Genomic DNA, 25576 nt, shown 5'->3' on the forward strand with positions numbered 1-25576 from the left:
GACCCTTGACTTTATATTCCGTAATAATGAAGTGGAAAGAAAACAAATAAAGAAGAGATTCATAAAACCAATACAATCTCTTCCTTTTCAAAAAGCCAAGCTCATGCGCACAGTACCATGCCAATACCCTAAAACAATTTCCCACCTTACCAACCAAACCCACCCCCACCAACTTTCCACGCATTACTACTCCGATGTAATTTCTATATTTTGGGATTTGTCGTTACTATATCGTTGTATCAACTTGAATATAGCTCAACTGAGTGCACAGAGCCCCCTACCCAAGGTTATATATGCTAAGCCGTTGTTATCTCTCTCTTGCTTGCTTATATAACGTCTCTTCTAAAAATCTCTCTTTCTAAAATCTCTCTCTACCCTCGTTTTCTAAAACCTTCTTTCAAAACCGAGGCTAGAGGCTCGATCATACGTCGCTTGGCCGTAGGCGACGCAAGAACAAATTGGCTTAGCTCACTTGTCGTTGGAAAGTGAGTGCCGCACAATCGCTAGTCCGCTGCCTTTAAAAGTGCGATTGTGTCACACAACTTCCCTGTCAAAATCGAAAAAAATTCCACACCCTACCAACCAAACCCATCTATTTCCCTTTACATATTTGTAACAACTCAAACTCGATGTTGTCCTCTTTGGGGTTTCTCTCAATGATGTAAAACATGTTGCTAATGAAAAGGTTTCCACACCCTTACAAAGGGTGTTTCTTCGTTCTCCTCCTCAACCAATGTGGGATATCACAATCCACCCCCTTCGAGGCTAGAGTCATCGCTAACACTCGTTCCTTTCTCCAATAGATGTGGGTACTCATCAAATCCACTCCCTTCGAAGAACAGCTTCCTTGTTAGCACATAGTCTGGTGTCTGACTATGATACCATTGATAACAGCACTACCACTAGCATATATTGTTATTTTTGAGTTTTCACTTTCATGCTTCCCACATCCTTATGGTGTTTAGTTCTCATTCTCAACCAATGTGAGATGTCACAATATCGCATTAGTACATAATCATTTCTTCGGCTATTAGAAAACTTACTTTTTATATTAAGCCAGTTTTGTTGGACGAACGTGAATACAACTCAATTAGTAAAGTTATACCTAGAGATTAACGCTCGTAAAAATTCCCCACATCAATCAAGTAGAGCATTCCATCAAAGATCCAATCAGAAAATATGAATGATCTTAAATAAAAACATCTGATATAAATGATCTCCAATGTCCAAAGAAACTCAGACACCAAATTCTCTGGGAACCATTTACTAATTACAAAGATATACAAATTTAAAAAGGGAAAAATAAAACAGGAGAGAGAGAGAGAGAGAGAGAGAGAGAGAGAGAGTTCATTAAAGAAAAATTTAACAATCAAATAAGAAAATAAAAAAAGAAAAAGAAAAATCTAATTTTGTGTCTCATTAAGGAATGGGCTCCACAAGTCTTATAAATAAAATAAATAAATAAAAACTTGCCACTTTAATTTTGAGGCCTTAATCCAAACGCCATTCTTGAGGAAACTGTCGGTCGCTGAAACAAATAAATACCGAAAGAGACTGAAAATCAAAAATCAAAAAAGGAATTTGGCTTAGAATTTTCTCAAATATTTTAAAAAATAATAACACGAAATTCAAATGAGGGACTCTGAAATATTTTGTTTTGAGTTGCAAAACAGGTTTGAGATCTGAATATTTTTTTGGTTGTTTTAGAAGGTTGGCCATTGTAGAACAAAGGGTGGAGTGGACACCACACTGCCTTGCCTTAGGCAGGCAAACTATCCCACTAAGATTTTTTCACCCTTTTCTGACCATTTTGTCCCTCTCCTTTTCCTTCAATTCCACATACAAATTTTATAATATTAATAATAATAATATTAATACTCTCTCTTCTTTCTGTGACATGTCGTCTCATTTTCCCTGCACGTAATAAACAATCACTAATTAGCCCTTAATCACAATAATTACCCTCTTAATCACATTCTAATTTAACTATAAGGAAATGGAAAAATATAGGCGTGCTTGAATGGGGTAACCATTTTCTCTGACCAAAATTGGTAGCTTTTGAAAATGTTCCCTTTGGAGGGGTTTTTACCTCTGACTCCCCACCCTGTTTTACTGCTTTACTGTCTGTCAAAAAGTAGATTTCAGTATGTATTCTACCTTTTGCTTTACACAACTTTTACCTCCACACCCTTCTGCTTTTTACCTAAACCCCTATTCCTGAATTTAGTTATATCTTAAGGACTAGATAGCAAAGAATTACAAATGTTAGGGACTAAAATGCAATGGAAAAATAAATGGGTAAGCCTTGTTCCTATCCCATTGGTCAAACCTAATAAAACGGCTGTGTACTACAGAATGACAGGTTTGCTGCCTACCCTCAATGTGGAAGACATTGACTAGAATTATCCCCTAATTCTCCCAGCTTTACCAAGTGTCGGTGGCCTTCCCCTAGCTTACCTATTCTCTAGTCGTTAAACCAAACAAAGCAGGCTTATGTTCATTACCTTTTTGACCCTTTTGCTGAGCTAGGACTACGATTAGGACAACCCCACACAAACCCACGAATTGACAATCTTATGTATTGAGCTTGGCACAAGAATAGATAAGTCTAATGGTCGGGTTTGGGACGATAGCAGCCCAATCTAATAGATATTGCCCTCTTTGAACTTTGCTTCCCGGCTTCCCCTTAAGGTTTTAGAATGTGTCTGCGGAGAGATTTCCACACATTTTTAAGGGATGTTTTGTTCCCCTCTCCGACCAATGTAGGATCTCACAATCTACTCTCATTGGGAGCCTAGTATCCTTGTTGGCACATTGTCCGGTGACTGGCTCTCACAATCGATTAGCTAAACAGCCCAGGACTCCTCGGGGTTTCCCCTCCAGACGTCGAGTGGTTTCCACACTCTTCTAAAGAATATTTTGTTCCATTTTTCAACCAATGTGGGATCTCACTGGGAAGTTTGGGGATACTCTTCAAATTTCCATTGGAACGTGAGCATAACGCAAGAAATATGACATGACTCGACACGTCGATTATATAGAGAAAAGTAAATAAAGCTAATCGATCGATAGTTGAGGAATATATAATATAATTTACAGAAGAAATTGAAAACAAAGACGCTATATGCTTACCTTCTTCTATCTCTTGAGTTTATCTCTCTATGGGTTTGAGGAGGGTAGCACTTGCTTGAAAGCAACAGTAGGAGCTATTCTGCAACTCCTTCTCTGATGCTCAAGAACAAGCTCTGCAGCAATCCAATCAAGTTTCTCATAATTAGTCTGCTCTGCAATCCTCTTCCCTCCAAACAGAACAGATTCAACATTCTTCTGTTTCAGCATCTCTTCTGCTAATCCAAGCAGCATATTTACATTGCTGGGGCTTGGATCTATTTCCACATTGGGACTGCACTTAACATTGCTGGATCCATTTGCCTGCCAAACCCCACAAATAATTACCATTAATAAGTTCATAATATGGGTATCTAAAGCTTTAAAACAGCATATAAATTTAATGACAAAGTGGGTCCCAATTGGGATAAAGCAACCCAAAATATATGGACAAGAGTAATAGCCATTCCGTAAGAAGACATGCCAGCGATGGGTACCTTTTTCATTCCCTTCAATACTAAAAAGAAGGGCAAATCCGAAAGTAAAGTGCCAAAATTTACCATCTTTTGGCGCAAGAATTGGGAAACAGTCTACGTTTTAGTTCCCTTAAAAGCAGAGAAAAATGATACAGACTCTCCTTGATTAGCTCGTTTTACCATGTACCAGAAAATCAATTTCATTGTTAGATCCTTTGGTCAACATCAAGCCTTCACAAAGACAAAAGTGTTGGTAAAGTAAGAAATGAAGAACGGTTCCTTTCAAAGATCAAGATAAATAATGCTCAAACAGTTGAAATTTAGATCATTATATTGTTCTATAAAAGATGGGTTTGGTGAAAAAGACAGATTGGAGCAAAATCTTAAAAGTGAAACCATCTAAAACACGTTTCGGGCGAACGTAACTCATCGGGTTAAGTTTTTGGATTGATTAATGATTCGGGTCTTCTACGACCAAACGATCATGAATTTGAATCTCTATTTAAAAAGATATGTAAAAAAATAGTTTTGAAGTTATGGAGGATTATCTCTAGACCATATCACAGGCTGTCCACAGTATCTTCTGCACCCTATTCCGCCAATATCAATCCATGTCCAACAGCGACACAAATAATATTCACCCAAAAATAGAACAAAGAGTAAAAACCAAAAGCAGAGTAAAAAGGATTTTTACGAATTGATTAAGGGTTTATGCTCATAGGGGAGGGGAGTCCAGGACAAGAATGTTGCCGTACCTGAATTCGCACGTAATTACTGCTCTTGCACTGGCCGAAAGCCATGGCCACCGCTTGGTCCACCATGTCGGCCGCGCCCTCGCCGGAGATTCGAGCTATGGGTCGAGCCCACTGCTTCGCTTTCCAGCCCTTCACTTCATTGTAATCGTAATTCACCTCGAACAGTTGACCGGTCCCTAAAGACAGAACCAAAAGATCCTCAACCCCTCGCACGAATGGGAACTCTTGCTTATTGTGCAGCACGTGCGTGATCGCCGCCGCCGTCGGGTTGCTCATGGCTAATCCACCGTCGACGGCGAGGCACTGCGTTTGGTGGTCGATGGACTGCATTGGAACCGGTTCGAACACGCCTGGTTCGGCTGATGTGGCTCGACAGACCTCCCATAGCCGGAAATTGAAGCTCTCTGTCTCGAGAGCGTCGGCTCGAGAGAACAGAAACGGCGCCGTACTGGAGAGATCGTAGCAAGGGATTAGAACCGGTTTAAGAGTGTCCTTAAGCGTTAACGTTCTGCCGTTCTCTTCGAATGCCTCTTTCATCGCCTTCTCCAAACCGGCGGTGGCAGTAGCAGTGGCGGAGGAGGAAGAGCCGCTAGGTTTTCGTAGCCGTCGGAGAAAGGCGTTGCCGAGACTTGAAGACGAACGGTAGAATCGTTTCCCTTGCTCGGCGAGAAACCGCCACGTCTCCTCCGCATTGTAGATTGGACGGCTCTGGTCCTTGGTCGCAAAAAGCATCGCCGTGAAAATACCTCCAATGCCAGCCCCGGCGGCAACATCGAAATAATCAGCGATTCTAGCGTCCGGATTGCCGGATTTCGTCTTGAGAGCTTGTTCAAGATACGACAAAGCCTTACCGGAAAGAATCCCCCGCATGCCACCGCTATCGATGCTCAGAATGCAGATTTTCCCCCTCTGATTCTTAATCGCCGAAACGCCATTCACGGCGTCCGCTTGAGCTTCCGGGCGGGGATGAACCTCAGGCATCGATTCAATAACCGGAGAGATCTGCTTCGGTATCCAAAGCTTCTGATCGTCATAGCCAAACAAGAATTTACTCTCGAGAATTGAAAAAATCTCATAGCTCAACTTATCCGTATCAATACTCGGTTCTTGCATTTCCAACAAATTGGTCGTCATTTCCAGATGAGAAAAAAAACACACAAAGATTTCTCAACCAAAGAAAATCTCGGGAGAGAAAACACGTTATATCCAAAGCTCAACTGTACATCAAACAAATTAGGCCTCGAAGATCACGCCATTCAGAGAAATGAACATCGAGCTCTCAATTTCGAAACCAGGCCCCGAAATGTGTCGAGAAATTGCCTGATTAATCGACCCCCTGAAATCTATGGCCCCCCATTTCCCAACTTAGAGATAGAGAGAGAGAAGTGGGTAAAACTAAAAGCAATTTGTAAAAAGCTGCCTCGTATCATGAAGACGGAATTCCGGTTCAACCGATTCTCTCTTTTCGTATTGGGTCAAACAAATTGGTAATCGCTCCTCCTTTTCTTCTTTTTTCTGGAAAAGGTTTCGAAATCTTTTGATGAAGGAAGGGGGGAAGATGCGAATGGAAGAATAAGCGGCCAACCAACAGAGAAACAATTGTGAAGAGAAACAAAAACAAGAAAAAGCCAACGAAATAGCGGCAGCGGGAGGAGGAAGAGGAGGAGGAAGAGGTCGACGAAGAGCCAAATTTCAGTCGTTGCAGAGCATGTCTGTTTTCTTTATTTATTTATTTATTTATTTATTTATTTATTATTATTATTATTATTATTATTGTGCTACCATTTTTATATTCTAAAAGAAGCCACGCCTATATTCCCTCTCTCTCCCTCCCAACATATAATATAAATAGTGGTTATCCAGTATTTTGAGAGCGATGAAGTTTAGGGTATTTTCGTCATTTTACTTTCCCTAGCAAAAATATATTTGTCTTCCATTATAAATTTAATACCAAAATTTTAGGTGTCGGCCTCAGCCTAGTTTAACAGACATGGATGTATATACTCACCAACTAACAGAGCTTGATCTTGTTGAATTAAAATAACCATGAATTTTATCTATTTAATTTTTTATATACATCTATTTAATTTTTTATTTATTAAACTCACCTAAATTAAAAAAAATTAAAATTTTAATAGACTATTATTTTTAATACAAATTGAGACCTAAAATATTTTTAAAAATGGGAGATCTATTATAAATAATAAATAAATAGACGCCTCTAAACTTATATTATAAATGAAATTGTAATCTAATCATTCATTTATAATTCAGTCAATTTTTACTATTTTTTAACCATCAATATTTAAAATGTTAAAATGGTTAAGGTAGGTTTAGATTAATTCATTTTTATTTTAATTAATATTTTATTTTGATCCTTATTTCAACTAAATTTTATACAAAAATAGATTCCATTCCATTTAAATTTTGTAGTGTGCCACAATTTTGACAAAAAAAAAAAAAAGGATAAATTTGAAAAATAAAATAATTAAATTAAATTATAAATTTAGTTGTGGAATTTAAAATTTATATCTACCTAATTCATAAATTGCAAACTTTAAATTTATAAATTTGGAGTTTTTAACAAATTAAGTTATATTATAAATAAATTTGAATTGTGGGCCAATAAAACTCTAAACCAAACTCAGTAAATTTTATAATATTTAAAATGTTGAACCAACATTTTAATTTTAAATATCAAGAAACTAAATAAATTAATTAGTAATTATTTACCATCATCTAAAAAAACAGAAAGTCAAAAAATCATACAACATACGACACCGTTTTGTTTTTTCGCGGTGGACGTATACTGCACCGTTTTATTATTATCCGTGGTCACATACGACACTGTTACAACTAGGAATTTTGTTGTTACATTTAATTGTGAAAACCAAACCCCAGGGGTAGGTTAACGAGCCGCACATAACCATGTGTTCGTTTAATTTTTTCAACGATCGGAAAGATGTCCACGTGGATTGACGGTGATTTAATCCAACGGTTTGTGTTCTCTTGTTTTCACCACGAGGAACGGTCAAATTTGCTGGTAAAAAACATAATATATATATATATATTTTTTTTTCCCCTCTCCCGCACTCTTGTCGTTACTGTGGGGCCCATCGCCAAACCCGTCGGCAAGAGAAGATGGAGACGCACTCAACATGAACACGCTTTGGTCTTCCATTTTTTATTTTCCCATCTTTTTATTTTTTTGCACTGATAAAGAAAAACATTACGTCTTTCTACATATTCCTCTCTCTGACCAAAATACCCTTCGGATTGGATTTCAGCGGGGCCCACTTGTCTGCTTACGTGCTGGCGAGTAGCCTTCCCACAGCGTAGGGTCTATAATATTACTATATCCCTTTGGTCCCGTACTCTAGAATATATTTTCCTATGTTGCTTAGTGTATTTCCAATATTCCGATTTTTTTTTTCTTTTCATTTTTTACTTGATGATAATATTTTTTATTTTTTATTTTTATATTTTCAAATTTATTTAAAACATATTTAAACTTTGTAATTATTTCAAAATATATATTTACATGTAAAAACTAAAGAAAGATACGAGATATTATGTGCCTATATAATTTGTTATAATCGCTATTATTATTTATTTTATTTTAAACTATGTAATTAAAATTATTTATATAATCACGTATAAATTACTATATTAATTTACATTCCAACTCGTATGAGCAAAAAAAAAAAAAAAAAATCAAATACATTTTTACAATAAATTTTAATGTTTGATTGTAAAAATGAATATGTTCGATGTTTATAAGCATAATTTAAATTTAATCGGACGAAAAATTAGTTTTTATATAATATGATGAGAATATTATCCATCAAAACTTCAAATTAATAATTATATTTAAACTTTAATAATTAGGTTAATTTAGAGGTAGAACTATCTTTCAAAACCATAATATATGCGAGTGAATTATTTGATTAAATTAAATAATATTTATAAAAAAATTTTATGGTGTTTTGAAAAATATATAAATTATAAAACGAGTAACAAATAAAAATTAAAATATAAAAGCTATAGTTTTACTTTTACTGTGTTGTAACTTCCTTTTGTAGTCGTTCTTGAATACAAGTATAATTAACGGGAAATACCCAATAATTTCGGTTACAAAATTATTTTAATCAATGGAATTTAGCTCTTCTTTTAATAATATGATATTCTATCTTATGGATTCGACTAACATTAAAAAAAATACAAATTATAAGTAATTGGACCACCTTTTATATATATATATATATATAAATAAGAATAAGTTAATATTTTAAATTTGTCTTTTTCCTCTCTAAAATTGTAATATATAAAAAGTTTAGTCCCACTTTAAAAAATTATGTAGCTCTATTTTTGGAATTACTTTTACAAAACAAAAGAATTAAAATCAAATTTTAATTACTGTAGTCCACGAACTAATGATAACCTACTTTACTTATTTTATTTTATTTTATTTATTTATTATTATTATTATTATTTGGTTTATCCCACTTTTCTTAACGTATATTTGGGAATTAACGCCGAGTTCTTTTATAATTTCCTAATATATATATTTTTTTATTTCAGTTTCATTCTATTTTGCTTTTACTTTTAATAAATCACAAAATTAATATTTTGATACTTTATTCTAAAATTTAATGGAAAACAACAATTATCTAAACCTATTACTTATAATAAAAATATAGTTAAAAACAAAAATCAAAATATTATTTTGACAACGACTCACAATAAATGATTTCAATTAATCTTATTTCTAAAATTTATTATTATACACCACACGCCGCCTAAATTCAGAAATTTCAATACTAAATGCTTGCTTCCAAATATTTGGATAAATGGATAAGCCACTCTATTTTCTTCCTCAAAAACAAAATTAATATTAAAATAAATATAAAGATTAAAATATATATTATTCACGAAAATATTAGACTTCAAGATTATATATATATATATATATATAGGCTAAATTGACGCTTTAGATTTAGAGTTAGTCGATGATTACGCGAATATTGAATAAAAATATCTCGAAGTAAATGTTTTTTTTTTTTTTTTTTTTTTTTTTTTTTTTTTTTTTTTTTTTTTTTTTTTTTTNTTTTTTTTTTTTTTTTTTTTTTTTTTTTTTTTTTTTTTTTTTTTTTTTTTTTTTTTTTTTTTTGTGTGTGTGGGGGAAGAAATTGCATTAGAATTTGGAGATGACAGAAGAACTGGGAATGGAGGGATATGGGGAAGTTTTAATGAGAAATTGGCAGTTTGCGTGCAGGGAATGGAGGATGGCATTATTTAAGAAGGAGACAGACTGGAAACTAAGCCATAAAAATCGAACATTTATCTCTCTCATCGCTCCTCGCTTCCTTTTTTTTCTCCAATCGCTCTCTCCCTGCTCGGCTACAACCTGTACCTCTCGCTCACATCGCCAATGCCTATTCTATCTTCAACTCATCGCCATTTATTTTCTTTTTCTTTTTTATCAAAAATTAAAAAAATCCAAACTTATAAACTTCACAAGATGTAACTTACTTGCAATTTCACCTAATATTAAAATCAAGTTGTCCGTTCTCGATCCCAGTCACCAATTCTCAGTCTCAATCGTTAGTTATCATTCCTCAATCGATGACCACTAACCGTCCATTTGGTTATCGATTCTCATTTCTAGTCTATGATTAGTATTAACGGTCGAATAGGTGATTGTGACTCGAGTTCTTATCACTTAATTAAAGAATAAAATCAATGACTTATACTTGGGACCAAAACTAGTTACTAAGGCATGGGATCGACAACCGGTGCCCAATAATACTGACTACCTCTCATGACCGACTCCAACAATCTCATATTTTAAGTTCTTAGTTCATATTTTTCCTAGGCATTCAAACACGTTGATATCTATGAGACGTCTAATCCTACGACATTTGAAAGGCAAAGTAAAGTCAAGGTCATTCATTCTATGTTATATATTTATTTTGCTACCTAAGTTTTTGGGACAATTAACTGAATTAACAGTGGTTTTAGTTTAATTTAACCATTTTTGTACCTATCTTAATATTCCTGTTTGTTTTAAGATATATTAAACACATAATTAAATGTTTAATTATTATATAGTTTTAAAAATTAAAAAACTAAATAGAATATAACTATAATTTTACCATTTAGATATAATTTTGAAGCATAGGAGGAGACAAAGTATTTTAGCTTCTGGTTTATGAACTGGGCCGCTTTTAGAAATAACAAAAAGCTACTAAGCCCATCTTTATTATCAATCCTTTATAAACTATAAAATATATCTATATCTTATTTTTTATGTTTATTATATGAAAATTATTATTATTATTATTATTTAACCAAATTCAATCAAAATTAATTTGAAATGTAAAAAAAAAAAACATTGGGTTAAAGCATTGTGTTTCTTGCGGAATATCCATAGCGGCTTCTTCTGGAATTACTACGACGTTTGATGCAAATGAATCCTAAGAATCCCAACAAGCCTGCTCCTATAATCACTCCAAAGCCAATGCCTGCCTTTTGTCCGCCACTCAGTCCTTTTGAATCTGCACCACCCTTTTCATTCAATGCTTCGTTCGTGGTCGGCGCCGGTGGCGGAGATGAATTTACATCAGGCGAAGGTGCGGGTGGCGGTGGTGGAGTCTCAGTGGTATTTGATGGTGGCGGTGGCGGAGGCGGACTGCCAGCTGTGTTGGATGGCGGTGGCGGAGGTGGACTGCCGGTTGTGTTGGATGGCGGCGGCGGAGGTGGACTGCCAGTTGTGTTGGATGGCGCTGGCGGAGGTGGACTGCCAGTTGTGTTGGATGGCGGCGGCGGCGGCGGTGCACCATCAGTTGTATTCAATGGCGGTGGTGGAGGAGGAGGAGATGCATCTTGAGAGAGAGTAAAATTTGTGAATTGAAAGAACACAAAAATGAGAATAAAAACAGAAATTCCAATCCTTCTTGCCATGAGGCTACCTATGATAAAGATGCACATAAACACAAATATTTATACACTTTTAATATAAATACACATTCTTGAAAGCTTTAAGAGCTTTAATTTATGTTCTGTCTTGTTTTATTTGTCTGCAATTTTAAGATTATTGTGTGCATAAAATTTATGTAAATTTTATTTATGGGGTCTTTTAAATGTATAAATTAGCCTTCAAAACTTTACTTTTATCGATCAAAGATTATTTTAGCTATAGAATCAAATGGCAGGCGTAGCCGGCTGCCTACAAAACCAAACAATTAAATAGTATGCGTAGTTAACGTTACTTAATATTAACATTACTTTATAGAATATTAATACTTGATTCAAATTTACATCAAAATTAGGTTGTTTATTTAAAGTATATTTTGAATTTTGTAATTCAAAACAATAATTTTTTAAAGCTAAGATTTATATGTTTTTAGTGTATCTTGATATTCAAGTTGAAATACATAATTATATTTTAAATTATGTTAAATTTATGTTTTTAAAATTTTAATTTATAATTTCATTCGCTTTTTATTACTTATGAATGGGTGTGGATGGAACGTTAGGAAGAGCGTTTGGGCCGGGCCTTGATTATTATGGAATTTGAGCTGAGCTTTTGTATATAAAAGGGATGTAATTGGGCTTCTTTGATCTTTGAGCCCATTAATTTCTATCATTAACGGGTCTACTGAGCGTCAACTTAAAACGCCGACGTTTTATACTCCTCCGTAAATAAAAGCGCAAGAGCTCTCGTGGATTCTCTTTATAAAGGCCAATAGTGGTATCTGGAATACTGACGAGAGCCATTTTTTCGCGCGAAAGTTGAAATTGCTCTGTTGAGAAGTGCGATGATTTTTCGTTCGAAGTTTTTGGTTGCTCGAGATGCTGTAAGTAAACGCCGTTCCACTTCCAGTGATTTTCCTTTCACAAAACGATATTGTTTCTTGTTAGGTCTTGTAAATACGAAGTTCTTTACGATTTTGTTTAGTCGAAGAGGAATCCAAATCGTTTATTGAACTAATAACGGTGATTTCTCACTCTCGTAATCCTTGATATGAAAAGTTTTGTTCGTCGATCGGATTAGATTAGGTCTTTTAATTGATCGATTTATCTCTTAGGATGTGTACGGTCTGATGTCTCAATACTTAATATCTTGGATTTTGCCATTTCGAACTAGCTGCGGCAGTGCTGGTTATCGTGAGTTCAAATTAGACTCCCTCTGAACATATTGTTTCTACAATCAATAGTCGTGATTGTAGTCTTATGAATCTTAATTGCGTTACGATTTTGATTAGTCGGAGAGGAAACCGAACCGTTTATTTAACTAGCGATCGTTATTACTCAGTGTCGTAACTCTGATGATAAAAATTTTTGTTGTTCGTCGATCAAATTAACTTAGGTGAGTTAGTTGATTGATCTGAATCATATATCGATTTGTCTCTTGTGCACGATTCCGATGATTAATAGAATCTCTCTCGATATAATTTATCTTATGTTTTGCATAAATCGCTGATATTCCTTGTTCTTCTAACTTTAAATTAAAAATGATTCCTCGACGAGCGTTCAGATATTTATTTTTTATCTCAGAATTTTGAAGACGATTTGGCGTCAGGAGTGATTTACGTGGATGCGTGTTTTGAATTGCTACCAGAAGGTCCGGAACATATTTATTGGTACGTATTTTGATGATTTTACACCGTGATACTCTTATAGTCTTTTATAAAGTTCAAATCGTGAAGCAAGTACTTCGAAAATCTAGCAAACTTCTCTGAATTTTTTTCTTGCTAATTTATTTCATTTTTGTGCAATTAGAACTGTGATACTTTTCGATTTGTTGAATATTATGTCCGGTAGAAGCTTGCACTGATTCATTAGATTTCGTACATTCGAGGCTTGAGTTGTGTTTCTTTTTAGAAAAGGAAAAGATAAGAGTTACTGCTGCCTATCAACATTGTGATCTGAGTCTTGGTTTTATTCATTTAGGAACTCTCGGGTTGTAATATTATCTCAAATATTTTGTATAAAACAACTTTCCTAAAATAAGTTTTTTAAGCATGCTATTTCTCTTATTAACTTTTTAGTCATTATTTTTGAATAGTTCACGTCTAACCGTCTTCCAGTAGTCTTAATTTATTGTACATAATTATATTATCTGAAATATCTTATACAAAACAATTTTCCTGCTTCTCGTTACTCCTAATTGCTTCTAGGCTTGAACTCCCAAAAAAAATTATTGTTGGTTTAAGTATTCTCTTCCTTCGAAGTTCGACGTCTTATTGTTTCTTAATAGTCTTAGTTTCCTTTAGGTTTATGTTGTTCTTTGATGTTTTTCGTCATATATAGAATGACTTTTTTTCGTTATTTATTATTAATGTACTCTGTTCAGTCTATACACTATGATACTTATGGAATAATTTAAGTTGCTTAAAATACCATCCTGAGTAAATCATATGCCAGTTAAGGATACAAAATCAGAAAATTCCAGTTATCAATCAGCCTTCTTTTGATTATGACTTTATTGCTCCCCGTGCTTATCCTAAAGCTGAGAAAGAAAAATAAAAAATTCTAAGAGCTTTAGTGAAGGGAACAATGAAAGATCTTGGGAAGTCTCAAAACTGCGACATCCTAAAACTTCTCAATTTTCTGGATTTATCATTGAGTGTTCTTTGGTTTCTTTTCCATCAAAATTAGCACCTAACCGTACAAACTACAGTACCCTTATGCTTGAGAGGGTTGCCAACCAAAGGTAGCTCCAAACATTTTCGGATTAAGAGAGTGTTTCAATAGTTGACACCAAATGATTTTGGGTTGGAATATTTAACTTTTCTTGTTATTTTAATCTCTATTTACTCTTAATGGAGTTAGATTAGAGAGATTTGTACGGGCAGACATTTAGTTCACTTCCATCCAGTGTCCAAAATACTCGTTATCAACAGATGTATTGAAAATGAAAAATGTTGTGTAAATTTTATCTTTTTTTTTTTTTTTTTTTTTTTTTTTTTTTTTTTTTTTTTTTTTTTTTTTTNTTTTTTTTTTTTTTTTTTTTTTTTTTTGCACAATTAGGTCGAGAGAAGAAAGTCCTCCAAGAATTAGTGTTGGAATCCCCACAATCTTTAATCAAAACAATTGAAGAGTTGAAAATTTTGATTGAACAAACTTTTAAGGGATTTGAACCAAAAACTCACTTTTTCCTTATCCTTAGTTCTAAAGAAGAGATCCTCGTTTATTTTCATACAGATGAGAGAACTTGTAGAATATCAAGTCTTGTGATCATTTTGATTGATATATATTTTTCTGAGGAAATTATGGTTGATATATTTTATTTATTGTCTAGAGGGGAAATATGTATCTCGGTATTGCGCTATATAATATTTTTTTTTTATTGAGAATATCCCACTCACATCTTCTCACATGTACAACACTAAAGAAATAGGTGGCATGTACAGTGTCATAGAAACCAAATAATATTCATATAACCCAAGACAATTTAGGTAATTCTCAACTTAAGTTTTGTGCATTCTCTAATAAACATTTTTGTCCATCGAAAATACCACCAAACTTATCCCATATATATTCTAAGTGATCCGAAGCACTTCCTAGTTCCTATTTCAGATGTTTGAGTTTGGTTACTATTTTAAAACACTTTTCAATAAAGTAAGAACACTATTTTCAAAAAAAGAAATTAGTTCATGTCTTTTTTTTTTTTTTTTTTTTTTTTTTTTTTTTTTTTTNTAATTCTTCTCTTTCTAATATCTTTCTTGACAGTTTTTTCTCTCGTTAATTTCTCTTTTTGCACCATTTCTTTCTCCAGCTTCTCTCTCCCATTTTATCTCACTAATTTTCGTGACACTAACTTCCTTCTCTAATTTACTCTCTTCACACACACTTGTTTGTACTAGTCTCTCTACAGTAACGAGTCTCTTGTTAATATCTCTCTGCAAGTATTATCTCATTTGTTTCATTTTTGTGATTTAGTTTTAATAATTTTAACATATTTGATTGTGGTGATATGTGAATTCTAGAAACTAGAAGCATCTATAGTCTGTATTTTACCAAGTACTTGTAGATGACTAAAAGTATGTTGCGAAAACTTGGTTTGAGAATTTTAAAATAGATAGAAATCGCTTTAGATGGATCATTTAACTAATCTTTAAAACGTTAGTAGGATGAATACTTGTTTTATAACCTTCTATACTTATTTTACATGTTCGAAGTACTCCATCAACTTATGGTCATCAGGGGTGTAACTGATTTGATTCGATTTGGGTGTCTAATCTAAGCCATAAATGTTATGGTCAAGTATATATTTAGGAGGGATTTTGAAATTGCTAAACTGCTTTTGTGAGTTTAAAATTACTTAGAACATGCATCAAATGATTCAACCATTTTTAAATTTGCAGGATGAATTTGATAAAATTCCTAGTTACTTTGACCATGAAAGATTGATCAAAAGGGCTGTGTACACATTTCTTGTTCCTAGTAATATAGGTTTGAGAATCATGAGCGAAACTTCAAACGTTGTTAATAAAACATTGAGACTAAAAGCTTCTGCATGTTGCATTGTGTGCATACTTTTCGATAGTTTACATCTTGCACTATCTTTTAGGAATGAGTTCGAACCAATATGCATCTGGACTTCGCGTTGATGTTGAATTTGATGCATAAGCTTTGAAGCGAAGTAATTGCAACTGCAACATGTCGCAGAGGTTTGTTCCTCTACCAACGCTTTTCTTTCTTTTTCTCTTTCTTGCACATCTACAAAGTCAGAAAATTCTCAAAATTATTCATATTAATAGAACAAGAATTCTAACAAAAAGATCAATAATCTTAGCAATAAGTTAGTGCTAGCATTTCAGAAAGTTCGTAATGAGATAATTTCAAATTTCTTGCTGAAAACAATTAAGGTAAATATGATGTGTTCCCCTTATGTTTATACAACCATTTGGCAGAAAAGTTTTCTTAATAAAAGGGTTACACGGTTGTTTAACTTTCAAGTGGGAGGGTGCTATATAGAATTTCTATTCTTTTTTAAAAAGAAATTAAATAAAATAGAAAATTTTAATTTACAAATGTATTTCTTTCATAACGAAGCACTTGAAGTTTAGATAATATTTTTAGAATTGGAGATAAACTTAAAAGAGAATGATGCAACAAAAAAGAAAGATGAGTTAAGAAGATTTCCTAGGCTTAGAAAAGAAAAGTCTAATATGAGAAAGAAAGCAATTGAAGGAAAACTAGATTTTCCAAGATGGAAAAGAATGAAAATGAATGAGAGAAAGAGTTTTAGTTTTAAAATTTACTTACATTTCCAAAATTTAAATTTAGAAGTTTAATAGATTGTTGAGGCTTTGTATGATAACCGAAATTTTTTGGTTATTGGTTTTTCTACCCTCTATTCTTCTCTCCCTGCTTTTTAATCGATAAAAAACAGAAAATGCCACTGAACATTCTTTTTTCATTATCTATAAGAAGACTTCTTATTGCGTTTTTTATCTTAAATAAAAATGTTAGGGAAAGGAACAAGTGAAAAGGTTGGGGGAGAAATCTTAGAGGTGAAAAAAGTAGGGGAAAAACGCCATAGATTAAAAAGTAATTTTAGAATCATTAAAACACTAAAAAAAAGAATTACCAAGGAGGGAAAAAACGCCACAATTTCCAACTAGCTATTATTAAAGATTAAAAAGTAATTTTAGAATCATTAAAACACAAAAAAAAAAAAAAGAATTACCTTGGAAAATAATAAATAAATCGTGGTAAAGTAAAGTTATGGTTAGAGAAAAATGTTTAACAAAAACTTTTAAGTAGAAATAAGTAATGAAGGGAGAGTTCTTAGTATGAAATAATAGTCCTTTTAAAAGTCAAAATTTCTATGAATTATTCATTAACGCTCTGGTGAGACCTATTTCCTTCAACCTAAACATAAAACATGAGGATTAGACTTCCATTTTTTTTATTTCCATTTATACTTTCTATCAATTAATGTCATTGATGTCTTTATGTATATTTGTAGATGTCTAAGATCCTGAGCAACAAATACGACGCTGGCATAATCTCCTCTTGCAGTATGATGTAGTGTTATCAACTATGACGACTAGAAGTTCAAGTTTGAATTTCTGGGAATACTAGATCAGCGGAAAGGAAGAGCACGCACAATGTTTAGTAGACCAATCTCCCTAAGACATCAAGTTGTATAACATATTTTTTTTCTACTCAACTTTTTGATGTAATTAAGTACCCATTCTTCCATAAAAAAAATAAAGTACTATTGTAATAGTTTTAGATATCAAAGTACAAAAAATAAAAATAAAAATAAATAAATAGTTTCTCTTTAAGAATTCATTGGACTCAAGATATTTCATCTCTTTGCTCTCGGGATAGGAAAGAAAAAAAAAAAAAAAAAACAATTCCCGACCACCGCCGATAGAAACTATAAATAGCCACGGGTTTCTCCACTTATCCTACTATTTCCAAATACGCATGGGGCACGTGGTTTTGGATTTTGGTTTATTTAAGCTAAGTTGAAGGACCGTGATCCTTCCAATTCGGCTATTTGTAAGAACACCCTAATGCGATTGCAGTCCACGTATTAATCTAAGTGATGGAAGAGTTACATACACGGAAACAAAACGCTTAAGATCGGAGCTATACTCGATGCCTTCGAATTTGACACCCTGAAATCCATACCTAAACTGAAATCCATACCTAAACTGAAATCCATACCTACGTAAAAACTTCATACTTCTCCTTTCCAGAGCTTCGATTTTCAGAGGAAACATGGATGGAATTTTTGGTGTGATCGATGACAACTTTAAAGTGTCCATAGTGGATTCAACCATGATGTGGATTGTGCATCGTGCTATGGACAAAGCTCACGAAAGAGTCAAGTCTGGAGAAGGCGTTATAGAAAGATTACATGAGATATCAAAATTCTACGAGTTGTCTGTAATGCAATTGGATGGGTGTATCAAGTTTGTTCAAGAAGAAACGGACAGTCACAATCCGGAGAGCAGTCATGAAGAAGTGCTTGCAGGCTTGGCCGAAATAAGAAACCGCCTTCAACGACGTCTGTATGAATCGGAGCTGGCTATCCTACAAAAAGATAGGGAGTTGGCAGATAGATTTGTGAGCGAGTCGAAGTTAAGGCAGGCATTGGAATTTACGGAAAAGGAATTAGTTTCTTCACAGGAAGATCTTGAGCAAGCAAGATCAAGGAGTGCCGGAAGTTCCAACCTTAGCCCTCATGAAGGTGAGGATGACAATAGAGATGGAGAATTTTGTGAACTAAAAGACTCGGTGGACCGACAGGTTTGGAAGATCAGAGAAAAACTCGAGTTTGATGATTATGAGCCTAAGGTGAAGAACAGACGGAATCATTGTATTAACGATGTAAAAGTTGAAGAGATGGGATCAGACATTGATATTTTGAAGGAAACTCTTGACATTGCGTTTGGAAAGATGCAGAGTGCCATTTTCTGTTCCGACATGGGACCAATAGAGCAGCAAGTAAAATCAAGTATTGAGAATGATATAATATCACTATGTCTTAATGGATTTGTGAGGGATTGCCAAGAGGATTTGGAAGCAGAAGCGAGAAAAAAAGAGAACCAAGTTTCAGTTTCCTTTAATGAACATTGGTCATATTTAATGAATGAAGCCATAGGTTTGTGTGAGGAGCTCAAGCCTCTCATTAGCCAAAATGAAATACAGCCCCAAAAAGAAGAAGAGAAGAGTTTCCAGGTAGATCTAGATGGTAGATTTTCAGAATATGGGATAAACAGGGATGAAAACGAGCTAGAAGAGAAGGGGAGGCATGATGTTGCTAAAATGGTCAAGAACCAAGCAGAAGAACTGGCTCTTTTGAGGCAAGAAATGCTTCGAGAGGAAAGTCGTGAAAGCTTGAAAAGTAGGTTCCAAGAAGTACTAGAAAAACTAGAGAATTTAAAGATTTTGAATGCTCGGATTAACAAAATTTTAGGCCAAAATTGGGATTTTGATGAAGAAGACATTCCTCCAGAAGATGGGAAGCAAATATTTACAGAAAATCATAGACAGAAATCAGATGTTGGTACTTTGGCAGACATCTGGGGCAAGATGCATCAACTGCGGAATGAAGAAAACAGAGGAATACAAAACCAAATCTGCATGCCAACGCACCAGAGAGAGGACATAAAATTTCAAAACATAATGACGGAAGAAATTTACACCACTTTATTCCGAGGGTTGAGAGAAAAGTTTTGTAATGATTTGAGTCGCTGGGAATTGGAGATACTGATTTCTGATGGTATATGCAGAATTTTCATTAGGGATATGTTCGATCAGTTGGATGAAACCATGGAAAGTTACAGCATTGAAGCCCAAATTAAAGATGATATATATCATATTTTCTTCATGGAGGCAATGAAAGGATACAGATTGCAGGATGTGAAGGACGAAAACCTCTATCTGGAAGGTTTGACATCTGATAATAACCCTTCTCGATGTTTGGAATACGAAACAAGGCAGGAAATTTATGGAATCCCCTTTACGGTAATGCTGAAGGAATGGCATAGAAACATAATAGAACATACATCTGAAATACTTCTTAGAGAAGAGATATCTTGGTTCGTCTTGAGTGAGACAATCAAAAGCATCTGTTACAAAGTCAACCATTGTCCACATACCAAATTCTTCAACGACTTTCTTCCCCAAATTACAATTAAAGAAGATGTCTGCTCAATTTTCTTGAGGGAAATGGTTACGGAATGGGAGGACACGATAGAGGCGTCTAACTTGGAAACTTTAATCAGGGAAGAAATTTATTGGACTATGCTTGATGAGGCAAAAAGTGAAGTCTGCGACAGAGAAAAGAATATTGATGTCCCAACTCAGGATAGTGACGTTACAGAAATTACATCATCTAGGAAAACACTAGGTGAAGGCACAGAGATTGGTCCGGGAAGTTTCTGTCAGAAACTAAGTTTGCTTTCAGAAGGCATTGAAGTAGTGGAAAACTTGGTGCTCAGTGCAAGTCTTGAGATAATGGATTGTAATAGTAAAGCTACCTCCGTAGAGTTGAAAGACATTCAATGCGTTCTCAATTCTTTGAGTAATAAGCTAGAGAAAACTATGATGCAGTTCAATAACAAGTTGTTTGTGGGCGAGTTGAAACCTAGCTTAGAAACTATAGTTGATGAAGCGAACAAAGTTTCTGAAATTTCTCCGGTTTTGGAAAATGTACCAGATACGAAGCTCTTGTTATCAGAACTTCATAATATGAAGCTAAGAAAGTCAGATTCTAAGTGCCTAAAACTTCTGGAGTTTCCACATATATTTTATGATTTCGAGCTGATGGCAAATAAAAAGTTGGGACAATTGACGATGAGGTACTAACCTCATAGTGCCTTCTGGTAAAGTTTCATTTGATCTTCCTGAGCGGAAAAAACTGGGGCTAATTGCACCTCTACCTGTTATCAAACCAAATAGCTTAAACAAAGTTTACTTCCTCAAGAGAAAACCAACTCTTGAAATACTTGGACAAAAAATTTGTTGTTTAAAGGAAATAAACTTACCTCATGTTTTACTGTTGATAGATTGGAAGAAATGAAGCATACTTTGTATCCACTTCCTCAAGTCATGGCTTCTCTGCGAGAAAGTGAATCACTTTATAAGAAGGCTTTCATCAGAAGATGCCAAAATCTCAGAAAAGCTGAAAATGAGGTTCTATAATCAATTTCTAATACAGATATTTTTCCTTCATTATAGCATATTCCCCACGCATTCAAAGATACATCCAATTCTGAAAACAATTTTCAGTCATTTAATTGTTTTCCCACATTTCCTATTTGATATACATTAGGTGGATCTTCTAGGGGATCAAGTGGATATACTTCTTAGATTGATTGAGAAAGTATACTTGATTCTGAATCAACAATCACCGGTTTTGCAGCAATATTCTGATGTAAGAGATCCCCAAGTCTATTTTCTTTATTCTATGTTTATGTACCAATCTCATAGCAATTAACTTGCATTAATTTTTAACTGTTACTTTCTTTCAATATCTCTGCAGGTCTCAGAAATTCTCAGGTTGATCAAGGAGCAGGTAGCAGTACTTAGTACACCACCTAAAAAATTAGATACAAGCTCTGATGTTTAACCCTATTCTTTTTATCTGTTTTAGGCCCAAAGGAAATTGTTCTATAGGATTTATTTAGTTGTAGATCTTTCAGCAACAACGAAACTGCTAACTAACAAAATTTGGTGGTATAGGTAAACCAAAATTTCAAGTACATACTTCCGGGAACGCAAAAGGTTCACTTTCAAAAAATGTTTGAGTACTTCACGGTGATTTTTTTAAAATAAAATATAATCCTCGCCATGCGGACACCAAATTTTTTTTATGAATATAAAAGGTGGAGAAACTTTAAGATATGAAAGTTTTTAAGGCTTCCTTTTAAGTTATTTGCATAATCTTTTTCTAACTTCGGTTCTCCTTGAGTTAAAGCAATTTTGGAATAACTTTATTTGTATTCCCCTTCACTCTAATACAACTAAGCATTCTTTGTTATATTTCCTCACTTAATGAAAGTTTCCTTTTGTTCCTACATAACATATAGCATGTGCACCAGTGAAGAAGCACATGAACTCAGGAAGTACGAGTCTAATAACCAAAAGAAAGCACGCTCTACTAATTTTTGCTATTAGTTTACTGTTTACTGGTTTTTGCTTACTCAGGACGGTATTGTCAACAAAACCTATTATTGCATGAACTCAACATGTATATTTAGAATATATCAAAATCGAATAACAATTATGAATCTACCGATGATGGAAAAAAAATATTAAAGGATAACTAAAATCCACACAAAATTAAGACTACGAAAAAAGAAACAGGAACATCCGAAATGATGAAAATGGTGACGCTTACAACTTCGACAAAGTTAATAAGAAATATTATAGCATTCCATTAAATGATAAAGAGAAACTTAATTTGGAAAAATAATTTTTTAAAAATATTTTAGAGAATATGACACCTAGTGCTTCTAAATGCATGTAACAATCGAAAATGAACAGAATCAAAATTCAAATCATAATGTTGTTAAGCTTAAGAGGTAGCAACTCGATCCTTGAATATATAAAACTTTCTATAACTAAAATTTGCAAAACATAATGCTCTACAAATCCAAAAGATACTGCAATCGCATTACATAAAATTGCAGAAAATTAGGTAGTATGAAATACAAAGAAGGATAAGAAGTTCGTCAGGTAGTTACTTAAAATAATGGTTCACAGTCTGAGAGCAATAAAAGATTACATATAACATTAATGTAAAGCGGATTACGCCAAAAAAGAAATAGTGATAAACAAGAAACCACCTCTGAAGATCGTCGATACACAGTTCGGCTAACTATTCAATTCACACGTCAATAAAAAGCAACGCCGACGCGAAATTGTCTTTCAAAATAACAATAACTATAGAAAATCTATCCTAAGTCAAATGGAGATATTTAAAAACAAGACACAAGTCAGCAACGGATGGATCAAATCAATCAACTCGAAACCTAATCTAATCCAGTCGAGGAACAAAAACTTTCAAGAAACTATTCGATAATGAGCAAACACAATAATTAATTTAAGAAACTACTTGATACTAAGCAATCACGGTAATTAATGTAAGAAATTATTTGATCCTGAGGAATCACAATAATTAATGAAAGGAACTATTTGATTTTCCTCGTCGACTAATCAAAATCGAAGAGTAAGAAGGAATTACGAGACATAGCAATCACGATTAACGATAAAAGAAGAAACGATTAAGAATTCCGATAACAAAATCACTGACTCAAACTATGGATCGCAAAAGATCGTTCATCTGAAATACCTGTTTACGATATCGAAAGCCACCAGAGCTTCGAAGGTCGAACCGTTGTATAATCGTACATATCGTCGGAGCAAATTTAAAAGAAACCATCATTTCTTCGCGCGCAATTTTGCGACATAGAAGTGACGCCGAGTACCCGCTCCTACCTTTATATAGTATCACGACTATCGAAACGGTGACGTTTCGCGTACAGTGGGTAAATGGTAAATCGGTCTGTCTGTTTTACGCAGTTGCAACAGACGGCGACGTTTTACCCAGCGGTCAAGTGACTGTGTCACATGAAACCTTTTTTTACGGAGGAGAAAATCGTACATTGGTCTGCGTCTGTTTAACGCAAAACGGCAGCGTTTTATTAATGATTAATAGGCTGGGCCACTATATTAGAAACTTAATGGACTCATCAAGCCCAGTTAGATTATTGCCTAAGCCCAGCCCAAATGGTCCTTCCTATGGTTCACATCCATTTAAAACCTAATATTTTAATATTAATTACTTTTAATATACTATATTATGCAATTATCTTTTTTTCCAATTGAAAATTGAAATTTCAACCAAGGGGATTAATTAGCTCATTATTTTAAAATAATGTCATCACCTGTTTAGTTTAAAGAAAATTAAAAATAAATAAAAGATTTGTAGAATTCATCCTAATCAAACTTGCAATGGAACTCAACCGAAATAATTAAGGCTGTTTGCAGATTTCTCGACGGCGGCTCACTCCCCTCCGGCCGCCGTTGTAGAGGCATCTACGGTGGCCCTACTTCGGAGCCACTCAACCATATCCCCAAAAACAAGCTCCACATTCTCTCTAGGTTCTCCAATCAATTGGTGCCACATACCTGGATATATCTTAAGCGTCTTGTCCCTACTGGCGGCGCGTCGGTACAGCTCCTCCACGCACGCCGGATCGCAGATCACATCGCCGCCGCCATGCGTTATCAGTAGAGGAACCTCCACCTCGTTGAACCTCTCCTGCAACTCTCTGCACACTCTCATAAGTTCCTGTGCCGTCGCAGCGCGAGGACGCGCCGCCACACGTCGAGGACTCGCCATCGCAAGCTTCCGCTTCCAATCGACTTTGAAGGATACCTCTGGTATAGATCCGCGGGTGGGAACCACGCGCCAAGTCGGAATCAGAGCGGCGGCTAGGGACAGAAAGTGCTCCAGTGGCCATGGCGGTTTGAACTTGGCGCTGATTCCGCACATGGCGCCGTTCAGAACGACACCGTTCCACGATCGCAAGCCCTGGGTCGTCGATTTCTGACGGAGCGTTATCAGAAGAGCAAGCGCACCGCCGAGCGACTCGGAGTAGAGGAAGGAAGGCAACGACGGCGCGTGACGCTCACGAAACGCGTCAAAGAACGTAATACAGTCGTCAACAACGGGATTAATGTCAGGTATGTGATACTGAAGGCCGTCGGAGAATCCATGGCCTTGATGATCGATAGCGCAAGTGATAAATCCGGCTTTGGTAAAATGCACGGCGGTAAGTTGAACTAGCCAGCTAGATTCGCCGGTGAAGCCATGAACGACGGCGACGATTCCGATTGGCTTGACCGGAGCGAGAGGGATCCACCACTGAGTGAACAGCTTAAGGCCTCTGGAATTGGCGATGAACTCGGAGCCGTGACTCACAGAATGGTGAGTGTAGAACTCGTCCTCCGTAAGAGAGCCGAAGGGGCTCCGCTCGTCGGCGTCTTCCACCGGATGAACCATTTCCCGGTCGGAGGATATGGTAGTGTTGCAGGGCGGGAAAGTGCTAATTTGCGCTTTTGAGGGAGGGAAAAATTAGGAAGGGGAAGTGAAAGAGATGTGATTTTGGTAGTTAACGCATTTCAGGTATGCTTGGGAGTAGTTTTTACATTAATTTTAGATTTTTATCACATACCTTAAAGAATTTCTTCCCTTTTTTTTGTTTGGTTAATGTCTATTAATTAATTTTAAAAATTTAAATCAATTATTATAAATTAGTTTTCACTAATTTGCACTAATAATTGTATTAATTATTGAAATTAAAAGCCTAAAATATTTAAATTTAAGAATTAACTCAGTATTTAAATATAAAAATGTTAAATTAATAAAAATATCTATAAATTTTACATTTTATCTCAAAAATATTCATTATCTCAAAACTAGTTAACTTTTATTTAAATTTAGTACCGTAAATATATTTTTAAATTTTTTTAAAAAAATTTAACAATATCTTTAGAGGATGATGAAATCATTTTGAAAGTTCCAAAATATTTTATTCTCAAAAGGTTCAAAATAAAAAGTTAAAAAGTACCAAAAAAATAATGTTTTAACTTTTTTACTACTAGTATGTGAGACAAAAAGTATGAAGGTAATTCAATTAATTTATCCTTATTTTTATTTTGACAGTAATAGATAAGTTAATTATTTGTTTAATG

General features: G+C 34.5%; 4 protein-coding genes and 1 long non-coding RNA gene across 10 annotated transcripts; 2 read left to right on the top strand and 3 right to left on the bottom strand.

Moving 5' to 3' along the window:
• Positions 1-1239: 1239 nt before the first annotated feature.
• On the bottom strand, positions 1240-6074 carry LOC111483127 (patatin-like protein 6). The gene is made up of 3 exons (XM_023129270.1): positions 4340-6074; positions 3133-3432; positions 1240-1914 (listed from the first exon to the last, which is right to left on the bottom strand). The coding sequence occupies exons 1-2, from the start codon at positions 5471-5473 to the stop codon at positions 3160-3162; spliced, it is 1407 nt and encodes a 468-aa protein (XP_022985038.1). The 5' UTR covers positions 5474-6074; the 3' UTR covers positions 1240-1914; positions 3133-3159.
• Positions 6075-10808: 4734 nt separating this feature from the next.
• Positions 10809-11228, top strand: LOC111487352 (glycine-rich cell wall structural protein 1.0-like). The gene has a single exon (XM_023134741.1). The coding sequence runs from the start codon at positions 10809-10811 to the stop codon at positions 11226-11228; it is 420 nt and encodes a 139-aa protein (XP_022990509.1).
• An 841-nt stretch (positions 11229-12069) lies between these two features.
• On the top strand, positions 12070-21613 carry LOC111483104. 5 transcript variants are annotated; one of them, XR_002718312.1, is made up of 4 exons: positions 12070-12198; positions 12899-12984; positions 15918-16017; positions 21357-21432. XR_002718312.1 is itself a non-coding variant. In XM_023129245.1 (4 exons), the coding sequence occupies exons 1-4, from the start codon at positions 18086-18088 to the stop codon at positions 21441-21443; spliced, it is 2904 nt and encodes a 967-aa protein (XP_022985013.1). In that variant the 5' UTR covers positions 17993-18085; the 3' UTR covers positions 21444-21613. The 5 variants fall into 5 exon arrangements, 1 of the variants encoding a protein (XP_022985013.1); XR_002718311.1 differs by lacking the exon at positions 21357-21432 and adding an exon at positions 17322-17558; XM_023129245.1 differs by lacking the exons at positions 12070-12198; positions 12899-12984; positions 15918-16017 and adding exons at positions 17993-20673; positions 20881-21007; positions 21147-21248 and having other exon boundaries at positions 21357-21613.
• Positions 15989-23275, bottom strand: LOC111483137. Of its 2 annotated transcripts, none has more exons than XR_002718317.1 (4): positions 23169-23275; positions 20860-20932; positions 20682-20754; positions 15989-16066 (listed from the first exon to the last, which is right to left on the bottom strand). It is a non-coding gene; the product is annotated as an uncharacterized LOC111483137 (long non-coding RNA). The 2 variants fall into 2 exon arrangements; XR_002718319.1 differs by lacking the exon at positions 15989-16066 and adding an exon at positions 18315-18400.
• Positions 23276-23745: 470 nt separating this feature from the next.
• LOC111489248 (caffeoylshikimate esterase-like) lies at positions 23746-25030 on the bottom strand. Its single transcript, XM_023137381.1, has one exon. The coding sequence runs from the start codon at positions 24882-24884 to the stop codon at positions 23883-23885; it is 1002 nt and encodes a 333-aa protein (XP_022993149.1). The 5' UTR covers positions 24885-25030; the 3' UTR covers positions 23746-23882.
• Between the last annotated feature and the right edge of the window lie 546 nt (positions 25031-25576).

This window comes from Cucurbita maxima, unplaced genomic scaffold (genome assembly GCF_002738345.1).
Source record: "Cucurbita maxima cultivar Rimu unplaced genomic scaffold, Cmax_1.0 Cma_Scf00001, whole genome shotgun sequence".
In the NCBI taxonomy this organism is placed as follows: Eukaryota; Viridiplantae; Streptophyta; class Magnoliopsida; order Cucurbitales; family Cucurbitaceae; genus Cucurbita; species Cucurbita maxima.